Source organism: Chelonoidis abingdonii, chromosome 8 (genome assembly GCF_003597395.2).
Source record: "Chelonoidis abingdonii isolate Lonesome George chromosome 8, CheloAbing_2.0, whole genome shotgun sequence".
NCBI classification, from domain to species: Eukaryota; Metazoa; Chordata; order Testudines; family Testudinidae; genus Chelonoidis; species Chelonoidis abingdonii.
Genome location: NC_133776.1, coordinates 99,877,303 through 99,899,327, shown reverse-complemented (window position 1 = coordinate 99,899,327; position 22,025 = coordinate 99,877,303). Strand labels below are relative to the sequence as shown.

Below are 22,025 nucleotides of genomic sequence, written 5' to 3'. Positions count from 1 at the left end.
CATCAGCATATTTTATATGCTGCTACTTTTGCCCCTGTTCTTGGCTATGCAATTTCAAGGGTTAATTAGACCTTTTCATTCAATAATAAGTAACATGGGAATAGTAAAAGAAATGTATTCACTGCATGGATAAGATCATTAGGAGATTTCTCTTTTTCTACATGCAAACACCCATGAAAAGAGAATTTCAAAGGTTCATATTAAGGGGCAAAATATTAGAGGCACTAGCTAAAATAGGCACATAACCACTTTCTCTCTGCAAAATTCTGTAGGCTAGATTTTCATGGGGCATAAATCAGCCTAGTTCCATTGACTTCAATGGATCTGACCCAACATTGGTGCACATGGTCCAGGTAAAAGACCACAGAAATGAACCTTTACGTTTTCTATTGCATACACGAATGCAGGGGTTTTGTAGGTGCACTCGATTCTGCTGAGAATCTGGCCCTAAATAGGTAGACTGTAAAGCTAGACTAGACATAGGCTGAAATGGCCTGTCTATCCATGCAGGGTTGTGCATCTTGGAGATAATCTCTATGATTTCAAAATGGCATTTGCCTTTACAAGTTACTCAGATAAACCTAGGGTCTAAGACAAGGCATCGTCTGTGTCTCACATGCATTGTTTTTAATGTTTGGGTGCTGGTCCATACGTTTAATAATTCTGTAGTAGAGACAAAATGTTACCATCTGAATACTATCCCATTAATAAGCATCCCTGAAGCGTAACACAAAGCATGACATGATACATCTTTCTGCTGGTTGCCAGTTATACTATCTAGGTGAAATCTTTATGGACTGTAATGGACATACTGAGAACTACCAGGACAAATGGGTTAACATATGTATTTGAATACATGAAACAAATTCATATCACAGTATGTAGTCAAATCTGAAAAAGAAGCTCCAATTACATTAATGATGTGCTGCAGGATGTTACATTTCCATTATGTAAATGGTTCAACACTTCAAATGTATTCTTTGCGATTAAATATTTCAGATATAATGTAATGTCATTTCATAATAGTTGGGAACACTAAAGAAATTACCTTTTAAGGGTTTTGGAAGAAAGTGTGCGGCGGGTTTATTTTTCTTCACATGGTTTCCTTTCATTATTTCTCCTTCTTTGTTAAGACCCAGATACCAACCCCTGCCAGACTGTTGCTGTCTGTAGATCATTGAAGAATATGTCACATAGTAGTTTTCAAATACTGATTCTTTGAACTTGCATTCAGGTGTGAAATGTTCCTGGAAGAAAGTAACAGATCAATACCTGCAGCGCTGAATTGCACATCAGTTAATACAGATGATTTGATATTCATTGCCTTTCAGATGGTTAAAAGACATATCTTCCCCATCCAATTATGGAACACTAGCCCTAAAAATATGAACTCTAGAGTAATACAATTTGAAACCCATGGAGAGTGCAGAGAGCAACTCAAAGAAGCATAATAAAATCTTGCTGCCCAATGAGCAAACTCAAAGTGAAGAATTATTGATCAGTGAGAGTCTCTCTGTACTTGCTAGTAGCATGCAGTAACCAGCAGTGAACGACTGAGTGTTTAAAGGAGAAAAGTCCGGTAAAAATTCCAAGCAAAGATGCAGTGAGTAAATTGGTCTCTTACTAACCACTTGATGTTAAATTAGCTTATTTAGCTACCTCATTAAGTCTACATTATTTATACCTTTTGACAAGCACCAGCATATTACATGCTGTATGTCCTTGAAGCTTGCGATAGCTATTGGAAAACCAGTGTGGGAGATCAGGCTCTGTTCTGAGAACCATGCAGCACCTAGCTACAATGGCAAGGGTTAAAGATGAAGCATTACCCTTCAATTTGAACTTCACTGCTTCGAAAGGAATGACGGGGGCTAATGGTTAAAGCAATGAGCAAGACCGGAGTTCGCTGGTTTATAATCCTGGCTGAGTGAGTGACCTCATCCTGTAATTCTGACTGAGTCAGTTAACCTCTTTTTGGCACCAGAGGCCAATGAGTAACCAGAAGGAATTGCACTGGAAACTGGCAGCTGAGCTTTCGAAGAGAAATACACGATTTGCATCTATCTGCATGGTCACTGTGTCCTAGGTACTCTCCTTGTTTCTGGGGTAGAGCTCTCCTCATGCATGCTGATGCCCCAGCACAGAGCCCTGCCTCTTCAGTGCACTGGACACCCACACCTCTAAACTAACTGCCTCAGGAGATGTGGGAAGGTCAGCAAATAATAATAAACCTCTAGCCAGACATCAATTTGCAGTCTACGCCCCAGCAATAGCGATGCTGCCTAGCAGCCTGCCCTGTGCCCAAGTCATACAAAAGACTAGAGAGGCCAAGAGAGAGAGGGGAGGCTGTGCCATAGTGCATCCCTGTACGGCTTTCCCAGCAGGAGTCACTGTGTGTCAGCAGCATAGAGCAGGCATGTATTTTTTTGTGCAAAACTTTAATTTTTGAATTTTTAAATCAAAATTGGTCATTTTTCAAATAAACATTTTCATGGAAAATTTCTTTTCTAAATTCTTTGATTTTATATTTTTGACCAAAAAATCCCCCAAGCCACAATTATTGTGTATGCTCCTCTCTTTCGTTTCTCCCTTTTTCCATGGCAAAATGGAAGAGAGGAAAAAAGTAAAAGGAGCAGGGGATAACGGAAGAGGAGGTGAGGGAGGAAAGAAAATAAAACCTTTTTTTTAGATTTTAATTTTTTGTCGAAAAATTAGAAATTTTGAGACGGCCAAAAAATTTCAACATTTTGCTGAAATGTGACATCTTTCGGCAAAATGTTGAACTGTACAGTTCTAGTGTACAGTAATATGTGATGATGGCAGAAAGAGCTCTCTTACTCACAGTAAGACACACAAGTCTAGACTCCTAACTCCACATTGTAGCCACATAAATAAGTGGCCTGATGCTCGGAGGTGCTGAGCATGAAGTACTGGGGTTCAGCCAAACTTGTGAACTTTGGCTTAAATCTATATCTACCCAGTCTGGCTCGGGTGTGTGTGTGTGTGTGAGAAAAATATACACACACACCACACTCACACTCTCCTATCTCTGAGAATAATGAGAACAAAGATACAGGTGGGAAAGTAAAACTTGGAAAGTAAAGCCTTGAACTGCATCACTGAAATCACTGAGCGCACTCTTAATTCGAGGGGTGCTGGATTAGCCCTTATGCAAACAAAAATGCACGATTCAATATTTTTTCCCAAGGCAAAATAAGTGATATGCTCATTAGCTTTAAAACCAGCATTAATTAGTATGTCCAAGCTGTATCAATGAGCAGGGGCACACTTTCTTTCAGTGTTGACCACATCATTGTAGCTACTGTAAGACGTAACTAGGTTCAACACTAAGATCCATGCTGTAGTTGTAAACAATAGCAAAGTTCAACAGTAAGAGCCGAATTTTCACAATAAGCATCCCAAGGCCAACACAGGAAGTTTAAAAACAAAAAAGTAAACAGTTTCCCACAGTCTTTTCCAGGTCAATGAGCCGATGCCACTGCAAGCCCAGCATTGGCTCCTTCGATCTTTTCCAGAGAAACACGTCGCTGATTTACCATCCTCCCAACATCTAGGATTTGTTGTTGTGAGTAATTTGCATGTTGGTGGAAAAGCAACAGTGTTTTTTTTCCATCTCTTCATGCATAAATACATGCTTCACAAATGCAAGTTCTTTTCACATAGGTTATAGCAAAATATCGCTCATCCTTTAAAATGTAGATCCTTTTTTTCAGTTGTCATATATTTTGTGCATTAATTACCTTTGTTTTTTTAACAGTATTCTGAAATGAACAATACAGGGGAAAATAACTTCCCTGAAGTATATGGGAGTAGAAACTGTGGATGAAATCCTTGATCCATTGACTTCAGTAGAGCCAGGATTTCACCCTATGAAATAAAGGGGTTGTTTTGTTTTGTTTTTTAAATCACTGCTCAATGCATTCTAGTGGCCCATTAGTCCCTAGCATAGTTGGATATATTTTAGAACTGACAGGATAATCAAAATTATAAATTGATGAGCTACAACATTTCTGTTTAAAAGACAAAAAACATTTGTAAAGTTCTAATGAAGTCAGTAGGAATTTAGAATAAGAACTGCAAATGATGCATGCGTTTTGAAAACAAGCCTCAACCCATGAGGTATTTCCTCTGGAGTTATAAATCCCTTAAAGCAAGGGGTTTATAATAGAAACACTAATGCAATTTTAACTATAGTAGTGATGGCTATTGTAAAATGCCACTGTATTTTTTCTAAAATTTCTTAGTTTAATCTTGCTCGCCTTCCTTATATGTGTAGTCTCGTTGGCTTCAACAGAGTTATTCATGTGCATGAGGATTTGACTCTAATTATGTCAGTACTGTAGTAAACACAAGCAAGAAATAAATTATGAAAGTATCTTGAGGCTAATTTTGGTTTAAAAAAAAGTCATAGGAAGGAAGAGGCTTAAATTAAATGAGTCAGAGCTGAAACCAGTTTCTTGACTCCTCCTTTCAGAGAAAGCAGTGCTATTTTAACATTCCTCTACAGAATTGTAATACATCCTTTTGCCCTCGTGTCTTTGTGCAGCAAAGGAACAGAATTCAAACCCAACTGATTAGCAGTCGCTTTAACAAAAAGTGCATAGTAAGCAAAGTCATCCCTGTTCCTTCATGTTAATTAGTTGCTATTTAGTTAATTGACAGTCAGCTTCAATCACTGTCCAAAGGGGCCAGTCACTGTATTTTATATGATTTCCAAATAAAACCCTTCTACCGCATTACTCCATCCATCGCTCGCTGTGTTAATAAGGAATATTGTGAGTATATCATCCAATTAAGAGCAGTAAAACAGAAAACTACAGTGTGCCACTGAATGATTATAGCTTATGTGCAGTAATTTGCAGCTGTTTACAAAAGGCTTGCTGTATTCAGTGATGGAGGTTCAGATTAGGAACCGAATCACAACATTTGCACTCTCTCTCCCCTCTCAAGAAGCCAATTAATTTCAGAGTGCACTTTCACATGGAGTGGCTACACTTGACAGTAACACGGAAGCAGGTATCCCCTCCCTTCATTGTCCCGTGTCCCTCCCTGATTGTGTGACATTCTCACCACAGGATTCGTCAAAAGGCTGCAGTCAGGACTGCTAAACTCCCAGCACTTGGTCTGATGTGACAGAGGACAAAGGGTGGATATAGAAAGGAAAACATTCTAAAAAGCCTATTTCACTCTTGATTTTTCTTGGCTTTGTTGCTCCGGTAACAAGCTGTGCTTGGTGCTGTGATGCAGCAGAGAGCCCTGTTAATGCCAGACATCCCTTCGACGCTGCATGTTGGTGTGATGGCACAATGCCGTGGTAATTCCTCCCCCTCTCGCAGGAGGCAATCCCTTTACTTGGCTCCTCCAGAAACTCAATGGTCATTAACATGGGTGTGCAGTTTTTTGAAGGTGAATGGCATCACACACAATTAAAAGACAGTCCCTCCAGAGCTCCACCATGTCTAGTCTTCTCCCTCGCATGCTGGGCTACCACAGCAGTTTTCTTTTCATTGTTTTTTCCAGCTTTGGAAAAGAAGGCACCTAATTTAATTGACCATTTTGACCATTGACCAGAGAAGCAGTTATGCTTCTCTGGCTTGTCTAACTGCTATTCTTTCCTAGCATGTCGCCCTAGCTACTAAAAGACAAGACATACATGCTGAACGGCTTTGTCTTTTTAAACATCTGTCTGATGCCTCAGATGCTGTTTGTGGCAGCAGAAATGTTGTGTTCTTTCAGGAATGCAAAGTGGTGCATTTAACACAGTTTATTTTTTACAAGTATTTGTTTCCATCAATTCAGTTTACTAATTAATAATACCTATGATCTTCCTGCCTGCTTAAAAAGAAAAGGAGGAATCTTTGCAGTAGGAATGCTAAATAGCTGTGCTTCTCGCAAGCAGGGGTTTTATTGGTACAAATATTTAGCACCAGAACAACTAAAGCAAAAACCAACACTGATAACTTCCCCCCCAGCAATTTAGGGTCTTGAACCCCAGTCCAGCCAATCACTTAACTTTCAGCAAACCTTTCCCAGGTGTCTGGCTGGTGGGTCTTGCCCACATGCTCAGGGTCTAAGTCAGGGGTGGGCAAACTTTTTGGCCCGGGGGCCACACTGGGGTTGCAAAACTGTATGGAGGGCCCGGTAGGGAAGGCTGTGCCTCCCCAAACAGTCTGGTCCCCACCCCCTCTCTGCNATTAGAATGTGGTCAGATTTGCCTGGCTATATGGCTACATTAGGCACAGGGTAACTTCGACTTTGATCAGAGCACAGGTTCTCATGCCTAATTATGCTGTGTTCATCGACATGGGTTATCGACATGGTTTTTAAGGTCAGGCTTGGCAAAGCCCTGGCTGGGATGATTTAGTTGGGATTGGTCCTGCTTGGAGCAGGGGGTTGGACTAGATGACCTCCTGAGGTCCCTTCCAGTCCTGATATTCTGTGATTCTATGGCAATAGCGTCTCTGCACATAATTTCCAGGAGCATTTAAGTGACTTCTCGCCTTCCCTTTTACCTTGACACATGTTCTTTCTCATTCTGAATTTTGTCTGGCTTAAAATCATGCACTGGCTGGTGTTAATATTCTGAGGTGTCGATCAACATTTCTCTGGGGATGCCACATGCTCAGAAGAGAAAGCCCAGAGATGGGACAGCTGATACCTAATGTCCCGTAACTCTGTCAGGGGTAGGGCTCATGAGAGAGTCCCTGGAAGTAGGTGTTGAGTGGGGCACTTCTCTCAACACGACATGGATAGATGACAAGATATAGTTGCTCAAATCTGAGCCCTAAGATACCCAGTACCAGGAGAAACTTATACACAAGAGAAAAGTGTGATTTTTTTTTATTTTTTTTTTGCATTTGCTGCAGTACAAATGTTTGCCCTGGAGAAGCAGAGAGAAGAGAAGCAGAGGGAGATGGTGTGTGGGTTTCTTTTTCTTTGATTTTGTAGAACATGTAAAATAATTTTTTTGGATAAAGAGTTTCCAAACTCAGGATCTCTAGACTGGTTATGTGTTGTTGAATTAGCAGCTGCGCAGGTTCCATCTGAACAGAGGGTTTGGTTTTGTTTGTATTTGTTTCTGGTACCATGGTATGTAGGTGACAACCGTGGTCAATTCATTGTTGGGGGAGCAGATTTTGTCTTGGGTAAATATCCCATTTTGGATGATCCCTGCCTCCTTCTGGTCCATCCTCATGTTGCACCAATCCCCCCACCCCCTTTGAATGCAGTGAATGTGGAAAGGGGCCATGTGGGGTTTCCATGGCAATGGGCTGCCTCCAATTAGCTGTTAATTAAGTGTGGGTTGTTGATGAAGTAAGGTTGTTACCATTCCCCTCCTTGAAAATCCTTAGCCATTAACCAGTCATTTGGCCAGTCAGAAGGAAAAATTAACATTTTTTTCTGTTCCTTTCCCTCCTTTTTCCTGCACTGTATATTTTTGGAAGCTTTCTCACTGTGTGTCGGTTGTTAAAGCTGTCATTGTTGCAGAAGACTGGAGAGCATGCCAACCAGGTACAAATCAGCCAGGCTTGGCATTTCTAATAGCTTTTATGTAACACTGCTTAATACACCCAGTTCTTTTTACAAGTCAGTATATAAGCCAAAAGCCTGATGTAGTTTTGCTGCCTAATGTGGAATGAGATTCTTTAGAATGAGACTCTTTTTTTTCTGGTGATTAAACTGAGTTCATTGTAAGAGAGAACCAGGAACAGAAAACATTTGCTTGGTTTTGGGACATTCCTGGAATACAGCATTTGCTATGGATACTGAATCTGTTTTAGGCACATGTGTGGTCCCCTTTACTGTGGAATACGAGTGCCTCCCTCTCTTTAATGCAGCATCCTCACAACAGCCATGATAGGGCAGGACTGTTATCCCCATTGCACGGATGGAGAGCTGAGGTACAGAGAGACAAAGTGCTTGCCGGAGGTCACGTAGGAAATCTGTGTCAGAGCAAGGAATTGAACCCACATCTCCTGAGTCCCAAGCTAGAATCTGAATCATCACAGGCACCCAATGTGCTGGGGGGTGCTTGACCCCTGGCTGTGCCACAGACCTTACCCCCCACTCTACCCCTTTTGCCAAGGTCCCGCCTCTTCTCACCCAGTTCCACCCCCTCGCCTGAGCGCACCCCATCCCCTGTCCAACCACCTTGTTTCCCATCCCCTCGCTGCCCCCCCTGACACCTATCCACACCTCCACCCCCTGACAGGCCCCCATGCCTATCCAACCCCCTGTGTTCCCCATCCCCTGAGCGCTATCCACACCCCCGCCCCCTGACAGGCCCCTCGGGACTCCCACGCCTATCCAACACTCCCCATTCCCTGTCCCATCCCCTAACTGCTCCTCCCTACATGAGAAATACTTAATGACCACAGGTGACAACCAATTTAAATGGACAAAGTATTTTGTCTCTTGGGAGAGGACAAACTGTGGTTTGTATCTTCTTTTCACATCCCAAACTGGCTGGTTGTACATTGAATTGCACATTTGGGGAAGCTGTGGGTGGCTGATACAGAGCAGGGAGAGGGTGGAATTATACTGCAAAGAATGATGGACAGAATGAAGTGCTAAGTGGTAACCCACTACTGGTTCTCTTACTCAAATGAGTTTCTGCCTGAAGTTAGAACCCTGAAGAGTATACATTCATTGTGCTCTTTATAATATGACTGAAATTGTAATTTTCAGGCCTCTGTTTCCTTCTCCCAACAATGAAACAAAAGCTAAAGTCAAAAATCTGATGCAAAAACATCACTGAAAACCTACAAAAGTTCACGAACTTCCAGGCGTCAGTGTGTACTGGTGAGACGAATATTCCGGTTGTTAACCACATATTTAGTTACCAGTGAGGGTGACAGAAAGTTTCTTGCTGTTATCCAAGGAGCAGCATCTCAAAAAAGTCTCTAGAAATTGTGGAATGAAGCATGCACGTGAGAAATCTAAAGGTTGCAGATAGAATTTGTCTCTTTCTGACAGTAACAAACTGAGATCCTAGTCCAGCCCTTACTCATCTGAGTGATCCTATTGACGATTTATCCATGCAAATAAATGTTGCAGGATTAGATCTTGAGATTTAACTTAGTATATGTGTGGATGATATTAATGATATTCCATTTTTCTCTTTCAGCTTTTACAGAAGGAAGCCCATAGCAGAATGTGAAAATATTTTGCATTCATGAATTGTGTGTTTATAATAGCCTAGGATAAAAACAAAAAGGATAGTTGTGTGATACAGTCACCTGTTTTGCCTAGAAGTTAATAGTACATAGGGCAATATATATATGAAAAATATTTTGTACAGAAAAAACAAGACAAAATTGCGTTAAGGAAACTGATTAATTCCGGTCACAACTCAGACTTGCTTAAGTAAGCAAGAAGATAAATTGTCAGGAACTTCTGCTTGGTTTTGATCTAATCAGCTGAACTCCTGAAATGTTCTTGCATAAAAAGAATTACATCTGCATTCAAAATATATATCTATGGACAATAAAAAAGAAGGCGTCTGATATGATCATTTGGTATAAAGACTTCAGTAGTATGAACTTGGAATGGCCACACTATTCCAAGCAGATAACTAAACAGATCACCAAGGGAGAGAAAAGTAATAACTAATTACATATAGAAAAATCTGAATTGATTTTTTCCCCCATACCAAATTGTAAGGTCCAGTTTTTAAATACCTACCAGATGTGGAAGTTACTATACCAATGCAACGCTGGAAATCTTCCTGTTCGAATGGTGTAAAAGCCCCTGCTTCTAGCCCAGACACCTGGAGTATCAGACCTTGAACCCAATCACTGATCCAGGCCTTAAGCATTAACCATCCTGACCCTCTACCAAGGCTAATTGGAGGGGTGAGGAATTCCACCCACATACAGCAAGCAGCAGGGAGCCTCCCCTTTTTAAGGTGGCTGTTTACAGCTATTCAAATGTTTGTCATATTATACTAGATCGCAGTTGAGATGGGTCAGCAGGCAGAGTGAAAATGAGTTGATCAGAGATGCATGATCTATGGAATTTATCCCATGGCTGTCATCACCATGCGTTTTGTGTTAGTCCCACCAGCAGAGGAGCTAACCCAACAAATTAAGGAATAAAAAATGTGGATCATTCAAAATCTAACAGTCTCAAAGTTGGTATTTATGAAGCAAACCTGGGCTCTAATTGCATGATATTTCACGGAGCAGTTGGTCAGAAATTGGATTCAAAAGGATTCAATGGCATGGACACAAATGATTCAGAAATACTAATTCAGATGAATGGATTAGGAAATGCTCTTAAATGTAGGGTGCATAATTACAGATTCCATGAGAATAACGATATGGTATCCTTAGGGGCTGTATCCTTTATTTTATCCACTTTAAACAAAATCCCAACTTTTCATTCCTCTGTTTCCCAATTTCTGTCAGCACTTTGATGCAAACTAGAATTTCATTCTATTATAGTGAATTTCTGAAGGACCCCTTTCAAGCTATCCTGCTGCTACTTTAGCGATTTTTCTGCACCAGCAGTTTCGCCTTTTATTAACAGAGATTGATTTTCTTCATCTTTGGCATGTGGCCTTCCAGAGTGTATCCTCTGCTTCATCACCCAGTAGCGTGTGAAATATGAACAGCACAAAATGTGAAGACTTCAACTTGCAAAGTATCAGAACTAACAACAGCTTCTGGATCATCAGCATGAAAAAACTCTGTGAAGAAATTTCTATATTGTGTGAAGCCTGTTAGCTACACGGATAGAAGCTCCTTCTTTAAAAGACTTTAGTCTCAATCAAGACTGCAGGTATAGATAGGTCCCAATCCTGCAAAGACTGGTGTGTGCTGCTTAATTTTACCTACTGTAAGTTGCCCAAGTGATTTCAGTACAGCTACTCACAGTGCATGAAGTTAAGTATCTGTGTCAGTCATTGCAGGTTTGGGGCCATAGAGGGATTTCCTAACTGACCTTGTAGTGATGACCGCTGAAAGACAGCAGAGTGTGGATGGCTGGGTTGTTTTCACAAGACCTCAGGGATAACACTGCAAATGTGAACTCGACTAAGGGTCTGTCTTCACTACCGGCCGGATCGGCGGGAAGCGATCGAGCCAGCGGGGATCGATTTATCGCGTCCAGTCTAGACATGATAAATCGATCCCTGAGCGCTCTTCCGTCGACTCCTGTACTCCAGCGCCGCGAGAGGTGCAGGCAGAGTCGACGGGGGAGCGGCAGCAGTCGACTCACTGCAGTGAAGACACCACGGTGAGTCGATCTAAGTACGTTGACTTCAGCGACGTTATTCACATAGCTGAAGTTGCATAACTTAGATCGACTCCCCACCCCACCCCCCAGTGTAGACCAGGCCTAAGTGCCATGCAAAACATTAAATGAAACGGTAAAACTCCCAGTGATTTCATGGGAGCAGAGTTAGGCCTATACTGAGCACTTCTGCAAATCCCATTCTTAAGATACTGTGTGCAATTCTACTGGCCTTATTATAGGAAAGGCTTAGCTGCTAAGACTGAAAAAGTGCAGTGGGAAATAACCAAAATGATGCAGGGGATGGATTGTAAGAAAAGATGAGAGAGATTTTGCCTCTGCTGGTCAGAAATAAAGACGCAACATAACAGAGGTCTGTAAGAACTATGTACTAGAGATCTCTGAAACTACCTACGATGTTTAATTAATAAATAAGCAGTAATTGGGCATAGAAGTAATTTAGGCAGAATTTCTTTACAGGGCATTCTTTCATAGCATGAGGATCTTTTTTATTTGCATAGTAAACATCCAGTAATAGTGGGAATATGCAGAAAACTGCAAACAAAGCAATACATCAGAGTATGTAAACCCATTCAAGTGAGGATTGGGGAAAGAGAAAAATGTATTGTGTCAGAGCTACTAACTATGGTAAATATCTGTGCTCCAGCAGTGAGATTTCATGTTTTTGTTAGGTATCTTTGGATCTATAAGAAAGCCCTGGTAATTATTTACTTGACAGTGTTCCTTTGTACATAAATCAAATATTCAACACCCCATCCCCCATAAAATAAAAATTCAGAGGGTGAGCTGAAACAGAAAGTATATTAATCAAAATGCAGAGCTTTGCACGGCTCTAAGAATCCTGGAATGTTTTTCCAGCCTTGCCTCTGACTCACTTGTGAAAATTCAGGCAATGAACTTTGGGCCAGATTTTTAACAGTATTTAGGCTCTCAACTCCCATTGATTTCACTGGGAGCTGGGCACCTAACTACCTTTAAAATAGCTGGCCCTTCAACTCTTTGCTTTTTTTACTGCATCTGTGAAACGGGTATAACACCTACTTTTGTCAAAGGAACGTCATGAGGCTTAATTTATGTTTGTAAACAGCTTTGAAATGTATCCATGATAGATACTTCACATCTCGTTGTTACTGTTCCATTGTCTTTTAGTTTATTCCTCACCTCTAAATGTGTTGATTTACGAAAGCAATGCCTAATTGGAGGTGAGCAAATTAGTACATAATACACGAGGAAGAGAAATGGTCCTCTCATAACTGCAGAGGAAATGAATCCCATTACAGAAGATCCATAATGTGATTTAAATGTTTTGCAGGATTCCCAAGAGACCACCTTGCAGATGTCAAACACGAGTCCCTTTCTTAAGCCAGACAGAGTTGCCGTACTGCTAGTTTACTCAGCATGAATAAGAAAGGGAGAAGATTTGTGTTACCTCTTGTATGCTTCTGCACTGGTGTGATAAAAGTAAGCATCCCATTTCCTGGGTGAGGGACAGTAGAGGAGTCTTTAAAATTTCCTGAATGGTCTAGCCCCTGTAAATATTTTAATGCCCTCTTAACATACACGTCTCTCCTGTTTGATTTCTATGGCTTAAGGGCATAAAGATTTCCAGTCTTACTTCAAAACTGGAGTGAAAATGTAATATCATTTTAAGATAAAAGGATGAATCTAAAGCAATGTATGTTTTGTAAAGCTCAGGAAAGGTTCATTAAGCAACTAATGCTGGTAGTTCTGAAGTCATATGAAGGGTATAAACACTAAAAAGAAGAATTGCAGATGGTACAAAGCATTCAGCTAGGCGCGATAGAATGATATTGGCCAAAGGAAAATGTGGGCTCAGCTAGAGAAAAAAACTAAAAGCATTTGCTGCATGGTGTAATCCTCATATTGACAGGGAAAGGCCTAGATGCCCAATAGGTTTTTCCATATCTAATTTTTATAATTTCATACTTAAAATTGTAACATTACTGCTTTCAAAGGCGCTAAAGGACATTCTTGTAAGACTCTGATGATAGGTCTCCACATGGAGTAGTTATGTTTTCTGGGATTTTACCATATAGGTTAACTTTCTGGATATCTTTCTAAAACGTTAAGCCACAAGACAATAACCGAAGTATTCTTCTTTGTCATGGTACACTAGACCAATTGAAGCCAGTGAATCTGCTCATGCGAGTATGACTCTCTTGGTATATCAAAAGCTGGGATGGCTGAAAAGTATGCCCTGCAAATGGAAAGTTTTAAATCACTATGAAATCAGGTGGATAGGTGGGATCATAGAATTGTAGGGTTGGAAGGGACCTTGAAAGGTCAGCTAGTCCAGCCCCCTGCACTGAAACAGGACCAAGTAATAATAGGCTCTCCCCGAGAGGAGTTTGTCCAATCAGTTGTCAAAAACTTCCGATGATGGGAATTCCACAGCCAGTATCGGAAGCCTATTCCAGAATTTAACTATCCTTATAGTTAGTTTTCGTAACCTAAATCTTCCTTGCTGCAGATTAAGCCCATCACTTCTTGTCCTACCTTCAGCAGACATGGAGAACAACTAATCACCACCCTCTTTATAACTGCCCTTAACATATTTGAAGATGGTACCAGGTCCCTCCTGAGTCTTTTTTTTTTCCATAACTAAACATGCCCAGTTTTTTTTTAACCTTCTCTCATGGGTCAGGTTTTCTAAACTTTTTATCCTTTTCGTTGCTCTTCTCTGTATTCTCTCCAATTTAATACACAGCAGAAGATCTACAGATCATCTTGAGAAAAACGTGCCCTTGATAGAGCAGGCTGGAAACCATCCAGCCTGCAACGATTGCTGAAGTTGCTTATCCTCTCCTAGCTCCAAACTTTAGTGCAGGGGATATGGAAGACGGCATAGCCTTCATCCCTTTCAATTCCCTTCCAACCCCTGAGAGCATGAAAAGAACTCCAGAGTGCTGGGATGAGAGAATGTGGCTTTCTTGAAGAAACTTACTCCAGTTATAGGTTTAAAAACTTTTCTTCCTTTGGGAATTATCTCCACTGTCATCCTTTCTTAGGAGATCAGCCAGCAGAAACCACCCCACAGAGGGCTAAGCAGCATTAAATGAAGACAGCAAATTGCTCTCTTGAACTGGGCATCCAGTCTGCCTTCTGCATAGTGCAGAGTAATACTAGTAGGGTTTAACTGGTGGCCCAGTACCCTTTCTTTCTGTACGATCAGAGAGAGCAAATAGGAGCACCGGGCTTTATTTCTTGATGCCATTCTTCCTCTATCACTTCTATCATGGCTCTTACTCCCCTCAGAACTAAGCAGTACTAATTGTTCTAGGTGTGTCCTCATATGGAAGGTTCCATATACCTCAAAATGTTTTCATTGTCTTTCACTGAACCCTTTCCACTTTTCTGTATATTTTGTGGCACCAGCCAGAAAGCTGAAGAAGAGAGTGTGCCATTCCTTCAGAGTGGGGTTCACAGTCATTCTCTATCACTTCCTTATGCCCATGTAACATTGTGTTTGTTTGCTTGCTTGCCCCATTCTGTGCAGTTATAGAAAGGTTGATATCTTTGAAGGGGTGTGTGTGTGTGTCTCACTAATATATTTGTGTGTTATGGTATTTCTGAGCTTTTGATCTGTCCTTGTGCTCAAACCAAAGAGATTAAAGACTCAAAAAGCAAATGAAAGTGTCTTTAGCAAGCTGGCACAGACCGCTGAGAGAATACTTTATACCACAAATATTATCCTGCCACAAGTTGCAATCAGATTCCAAGCAGCGTAAAACTGAAATCCTTTTGCTGTCAAATCGCTAAACCACATATATTTTGCACAGCCCTTCTGAAAGGTTTCACACATTTAAATTAAAATGCAATGCAAGTTGGAAACACTCATAATGAGCAAATTCTGCTCTCAGTTAACCACATGTACAAGCCCCATTCATTTCAAGGGGAAGTGCAAATGTGTTCAGCTGGGAGCAGAGTTTGGAGCAGGATTCCTATGAAAACACTATACCCTCATTAGACAAGCACTGCTGTTCTTATGGTCAGGGTGATCACGTACAGAGAACGTGATCTTAGTCCCACTTTGCTAATTCAGATCTAAACCTAAAAAGGAGTTTGCGCCTTTTGGACTGTAAGCGTCTTGGGACAGAAGCTATTTCCTGTATGCTAGTACAGCATTTAGTATAATGCTGCCCCATCCTGATTGGTGTTAAGGTGCCACTAGAGTCTGAATGTGAAATAACAACAACGGTATCCCTAATTGCATCCTGCTTTTCTTGACCAATTAAGTACCCTTTCCAATGGTTCGTTTTAGAGAGCTCTGTGTTGCCGAGCCAGATGCGGCCTTTTCCTTGTGAAATGGCTTGGGGGGAGATGCTGTTACGTCTTTTGCTGTAGAAAGGTGTTGTGAATCAATCTGTAATTGAACTGATGGAGGTGGGGGGAACACGTTGGCCAATGAAAAGGTCAGTTTCTGTTACAACCCACGTATGAGCTGGGAAGCAGGTAGAGACGCAGTCACCAAGTCTTGCTTTCAGTTTATACCTACAGCTGCCCTTTGAGCTAAATACTGCCACCGCCTTTGCTAGTTACTGCCAGCTTCCTGCAGAGTGTCATCGCTGTGTGCCATGCCTGGATGGCACCTTGAAGCCATGGCCCAACATAGGGTGCAGTGTGGGGCTCTGGCAGGTACTTTGCCTTATGCCCATGGCCTTCACATTTTTGAGGGTCACCCCCCTCCCATTCCCCCTTTCCATTCCCCCAGAGCCAGGGCTGTGAGAGGGGCCAAGGCTCTGCGTGGGAGGAGGAAGGACACGGATGGAGACCAAGGTTGGGGCCAGAGCTGGCCATGGGTCTGGGGCCAGAAGCTGCGGCTGGGTGCCAGCAGCCGGGCCCTCAGCAAGGTACAGCACAGCACCAAGGCTGGGGATAGGACTAGGAGCCGGGGCTGAGGCTGGGTGGCCTGCCTTAGGCAGAAACATTACCTCCTCGACCTCGCTGGAGCACAGGGCAGAGCGGCATGCTGGCATAGAGAGCAGTCTCTTTCCCCTGTTGCCAACTCTGGACACAGCCAGGGTGGCCATGGCTAGCCGTGAGTGCCAGACAGTGCCATAAGGGGCAAGCTTGCCTGCTGGGATTTTCAGTGTGGCTGGCTGCTCCCCTCACTAGCTCATCTCCCCCTGCTTCCTGCACAGAGACGAGCTTTACTGTAGCTCTAAATTTGCGATCCACAATCCCGTCCAAGTCCCAGTCGTCCTGATGTATTTCTAGCCACCAGTGCTTTGAATAGGGCCTAGGGTTTGTTGGTTTTCCCTAACAAAAGCTGGCCATTGAGCAGCAATCTCATTGCTAGAGGATGTTCCCTCTTGCTTTGCATGGCCACTTGGTGAGGGGGCCCATTAATGGGCCAAGTTAAAAATCCTGGTGCCCCACTCAACCATGCCTTCTCTTGGCAAAGCCAGGTGGGAGGAGGCCTGAGTGTGTTACACAGCTGCACGGGGTATGGAGGCTGTGCCCTTATTTATCCCACAATGACCTTGCAACAAGAATATGTGCCCTGGAGACAATGCACCATTACCATTTCCTACTTAATGGGGTTCCCAACGGAGCTCCTCTGCAGCATACGACTAGTACAGGATGCAGTGTCCTGCTGGCTCACAGATTGAGAGCTAATGATCAGAACTGTGTTTTCTTCTTATATGTTATTTGTTTTAACATGGTAGCAAATTGGTGCTTCGTTTGTAACCGGGTCATCTTTGTGTGTGGCTGCTGCGAAAGGGAATGGTGTGAAGGGTTACTATTTACGGCCCTAGGTGCTTAGCGCCCCACAGAGATTTAGGCACCTTGCTGCTATGTTAGGCTCTCAAATGAGGCATTCCCCTCCCACGTTGCCTGCGAGGCCAGATCCACTAGCCGTGCTCCAAGGCTTCCCAGGAGCATGGCCTGCACTGCTCCCCTTAAAGCCCCATAGCCCAGGGTGAAAGAACTCACCGGAGACCCAGGTTCACATTCCCACTCTGCCCTATTTGGAGCAGGGACTTGAGCTACATTTCAGGTGAGTGCTCTAACCAGTGGGTATTCTGGGGTGGGTCTCTCTCAATATTGCCTGTTGATCTGGCAACTGGAATATTTCACTTCAAGAAGAAGAAGGACTGTTAGCACATTCTTCTGGGACAACCAGGTTAAACGCCCTGTGTAACATCAACAGACCCCAGTTGCTGGTGGGTAGATTGAACCTGGGACCTCTGAAACATCGTGCATGAGCCTCTACTGCATGAGCTAAAAGCCACGTGTCACTTAGCTAAGGCTGTAGCAGACTCGTCAATCTCTAGCGGGGCGAGGGGCCACTGGAGGGGGACAGAGCACCACACCGAGCAGGCAGGGGTTACACCTGCTCCATATAATATTGAAGTTGAATCCTAGCATCCCAGCTCCAGCTGAGGCAGAGTGAGGCTTTGCCTCTCCGTGCATGCACTGATCAGTGGGACAATGGGGAGACAGGGGCGGTGGTAGCACCGGCTCTTTTTTCCTCTTCATTGGCAGGAAAGGGCTGACCTGCCTTTGAGGGGTCACGGCTCTGAATCCTGAGCTGCATTAGGTGCCTATGTCCCTTTGAGGGGTGGAGCATAGGCCCTGACGCTCTCCTCAGCATTGCCTACTGGCTAGGTTAGGCAACTTCCTTCCCTCCCAACTTTGCTACTTTCTTCAGCTCCCAGTTCTCCCCATGCATGTGTAGGGAACTCAGCTGAGGCGTCCACAGCGCAATGGGGCATTGCTTGCGAGCCCTTGGTGGATCTAGCCTGTTAGCGCAGGCAGTGGCAGCGTTGGTTTGAACCTTCTGCTCCTCACTCTCTGCCGCTGATTGTCTCCGAGCTCACTGCTGGGTGTCACTTTTGCCTACCCACTTTCATGTGTCACAGCGTCCACAGAACGGGCTGAAAGAGCAGCTTTTAAAGGCAGGGTGAATTTGTGACAGTGCCACAGCAGCACAGCCTGCCCATATAACTAAATTAAGGAGATGATCTGGCATAAAGAGAATCTGTTTGATCAAACCCTCGCCCGACTCGAGGGAGATGGCTGTGGAACAGCAAGAATAGCTAGGGAAGGAAAGCAGCAGCACCCCTGTCCCCAGAGCCTTTTGCACTCTGACTGTTGTAGGTGTTTACATTCGTGTTATCGCTAGGAAAATCCAGCAGTGCTGTGGTTTGTGCGCTAAAACCAGGTAGCTCTAGCACACTGTCACAACTGACAAGATCCTCGGAGGGCTGGGGGCTGTGCTGCTTTTACACTCTTCTGGTCCTGGCCCTGACCCCTATTCTGTGGCTATTATCCTTGCCCATGGCACAACTTACAACAGCTTTAGAAAACCTGCTCTCAGTTACAAGAGGATGCTGTGGTAGCTGGGAATTGGTACTTAGCCCTAACTCTTACACTGGTGGGCAGGAGGGGAGTGGAACGGGGGGGTATCACTACAAGGGTGCTGGAAAGGAGGGGGGAAGAGCATGGCCCTCCCATTTTTTACTGGCAGTAAGGATGAGCAATGGGGGGCAGGAGGCAGGGCCTGCGGAGCGGGGGGCAGAGGCAGTGCAGAAGCAGGGCCTTGGTGAGAAGGGGCATGTGTGTGTGGGGCCTCAGGGGCAAGGAGTGTGCAAGGGCAGGAGCGAAGGGAGAAGAGGTGGCAGAGAGACGGGGCAGGGCCACACTTTCAGGGCCAGGCCACCCTCCCCCACAGTTAGGAATCTTCTCCCACCCCCACATCACTACACCACTGGAAGTTCTCCCTCTACCAAGGTCCTCCTAGCACCAGCTGCGTTGCCTTTAGTGCCGGATTCTCCCAGCTGTACAGCACGCAACACCGCAGGATCTGGATTGGTAGGTAGGAGGAGGAGGCTGCTTTGGATGCTTTATTATAATACCAGTAAAACGGCCCACTGTTTCTCTGCAGTCACAACAGCAGCATCGTGAAAAACCACCCACGCAGGACTGAATTTGCAGTGCCCAGCATATCCTATTACAATCCCTTGTTGTTAGCAAGAGTGGCGCATCTAATTCCTTAAGCGCACAGCTGACAATTAATCTTTTAGATTGAAAATTTGAAAGCTACTCAGACAAGCCTGTGATGGCTGCTTCGGCTGTTCCTGTATAACGAGAATAACTGAGAAAATAAACTTTGAGTTTTAGCTTTGTTAACATGGATGAACAATCCCCATCCCCCGCCCCCAGGTGGGCACTGATGCTGCCTCAACCAAACTACTCCTTACAGACACCCCCTTCCCTCGCTCAGCATAGACACTATCATAATGTAGGCTTTGGTGCCCTCATCTAGCATTTGATGTGAACGTGTTTTATGGCTGTTGAGTTAAAAACATGTTTAAAAAAATTAGCATATCTATTGAGCACTAGGTTCTGCCTTGTAATTATAAGCAGAGGCTCAACACTTTTACCGCTGCAAAGAAAACAGCTAAAATTCAACCCAGTAACCGCTCCAGAAAAGCATTTGAATTGTTGCCTGATTTCTGAATTCAGGAGTAGCAGTTAGAACCACCACTACACTCAGGGGCAGCTCCAGGCACCAGAGCAGCAAGCGCATGCCTGAGGCGGCAAGCTGCGGGGGGTAGGGGGACAGCCTGTTTGTCACTGAGAGGGCAGCTTGCCTGCAGGAGGTCCAGCGGCTTCAGTGGTGAGTATGCTGAAGGCGCAGGCCCAGCAGATCACCCACAGAAATGCCGCTGAATCTGCATGATTAGCAAACCTTCCGGAGGTGTGCCACCGAAGGCTTCCTGACTGCCGTGCTTGCGGCGGCAAAAAACCCAGAGCCGCCCCTGACTACACTCTTTCCTTTGACTGTGTAACTGTCCCCATTTTACAGATGGGGACACTGAGGCACAGAATGGTGAAATGACTTGCCCAAGGTCACCCACCCAGCCAAGGCCTGAGCTGTGAATAGACCCCCCCGCAGTCTAGTTCTCCGTCCACTACACTACGCTGCCCATAGCCATAAAAAGGAAGGCTGGAGCTGCATGTAAAGTACTAGCCTGAGCACTGCTTCAAACCCTGCCTCTGCTGTAAATGTCTTATGTTATCTCAATGGAGTTGCTTTAGAAAGTGATCTCGTGCCTCAGTTTCCCCTCTGTACAATGGTAATGACGCTCCTTTCTGCCTCCCACTTTGTGCCTGTTTTGTCTATTTAAATTGTAAATGCTTTGGGGGCAGGGACTGTGTCTTACTCTAGGGATGTAGTCTGCCTACCACAATGGGGTCCTGATCTCAGCTGGGGCAGCATGGGGTGACCCTAATACAAACAGTTATTCACAATAATTGATAAGGAAGAAAGACAGGGGCAGTAAGGGAAGAGAGTGAGAAAGGGTGTATAGACATATGCTGCTCAGGGAGACCTTTTTCTGGCCATTAGCAATTGCCTTTGCTCACTGACAGTGTGTGGAAGATAAATAGCAGCTGTGCAGGAGGAGAAATAATGCCATATTACATCAATCAGTTACACGCTCCCCTGTCAGTGTAGCCTGCTGTCCACACGAGAGGAAGGCCTTGCCACTTGGCCTCTACATTTTATTAATGTGGATGTGGATTTATGGCACTATGGATTATGCAATAGTCCAACGTTCGATATCATCCCTTTAGGTTATAGTCCTCAGCAATGTTTTCTCTGCTCTCACTTCCCTCGTTCCTGCAGCAGTGTGCTAAAATGGGTGCAGTTTTCCTCCCACAACCCCACCTCAGCACTGCAGGATCTTCAGTTACTCTCCTAGAGAAGCCTCACTTATTCAATGTCTAGCAAATGTATTTGGGGTATGGCCGCTCAGTGAGGTCAACCTGAGTAGAAATATTGAACTTGGAGCATTACACACTACAAATACAGCATCTTGCTGCTGACATATTCATTTAGGCCTTAATCCAGCCCAGCACTTAAGTATACGCTTAGTTTTAAGTCTGGGGGAAATCCCGCTGAAGTCACTGGGACTACTCTCATTTTTAAAGTTATGCTTGTGCTTGTGCTTCGGCTGGATTAGAGCCTTAGTTCTTTCACGACCTGGCCCACAAAGTCACTCCTATTGACTTTCACGTGTTTGGATTATGTCCTTAATGTGCACATATGCTGTAAAGAAATCCCATATACGATTCTTGATGTAAGATATGAAATGTATGGTATAACTTGCTTTAAAAAAAACCCATCACAATGACATATGAAGTGGAGATAAAACCAAACAAAATGTGGGAATAATTGAAATGTTCCATAGCTTAAAAGGATTCGGTTGGCTCCAGATTTCCCAGATCAGCGTCACAGGATATATTCAAAGGGTGAAGAGCAAATGAAACATTTCTAGCGTAGGCGTAGCTGCTGGAATCTATTTATTCATGACTGTCAGGTATCTCTACAGCTTGACAATGAAGGGCATTAATGTAGGTCAAAACTATCTTCGCAGTGTGGAGCAATGATGCCCTGTGGAATTACTCCACCCTATCCAGTCCCTAAATTATCCAATTGAGCATTGCCACTGACAGGATGCCAATGCTGACCTGCAGTTAAGACAGGAAGAGAGAGATTTTTCAAGGTTGAGTGGTAGGTACTAACCAAGTGTGAAGCCTCTCAGTGCTTTCGTGAAGGTGAAAATGGTTAAAAAGAACAAGAAAGCTGACCAAAGTGAGACTAGAGGTAAACTGGAACATTTATGAAAGGGCAGGTGCAGGGAGCAAATCTGAAAAGAGACTGGATCAACTTTCTGTCTCTAAAAGCATGCCGTATAGCTGTAGCCATGTCAGTC

At 43.8% G+C, this 22,025-nt stretch overlaps 1 protein-coding gene across 3 annotated transcripts in view; it reads right to left on the bottom strand.

Moving 5' to 3' along the window:
* FGF13 (fibroblast growth factor 13) overlaps positions 1–22,025 on the bottom strand; it is a 327,822-nt gene that overhangs the window by 1,432 nt on the left and 304,365 nt on the right. For all 3 annotated transcript variants that reach the window (XM_032773206.2, XM_032773208.2, XM_032773207.1), the window contains one exon: positions 1,049–1,247. In XM_032773206.2, the coding sequence (XP_032629097.1) occupies positions 1,049–1,247 (199 nt within the window). The remainder of the gene's footprint in view (positions 1–1,048; positions 1,248–22,025) is intronic.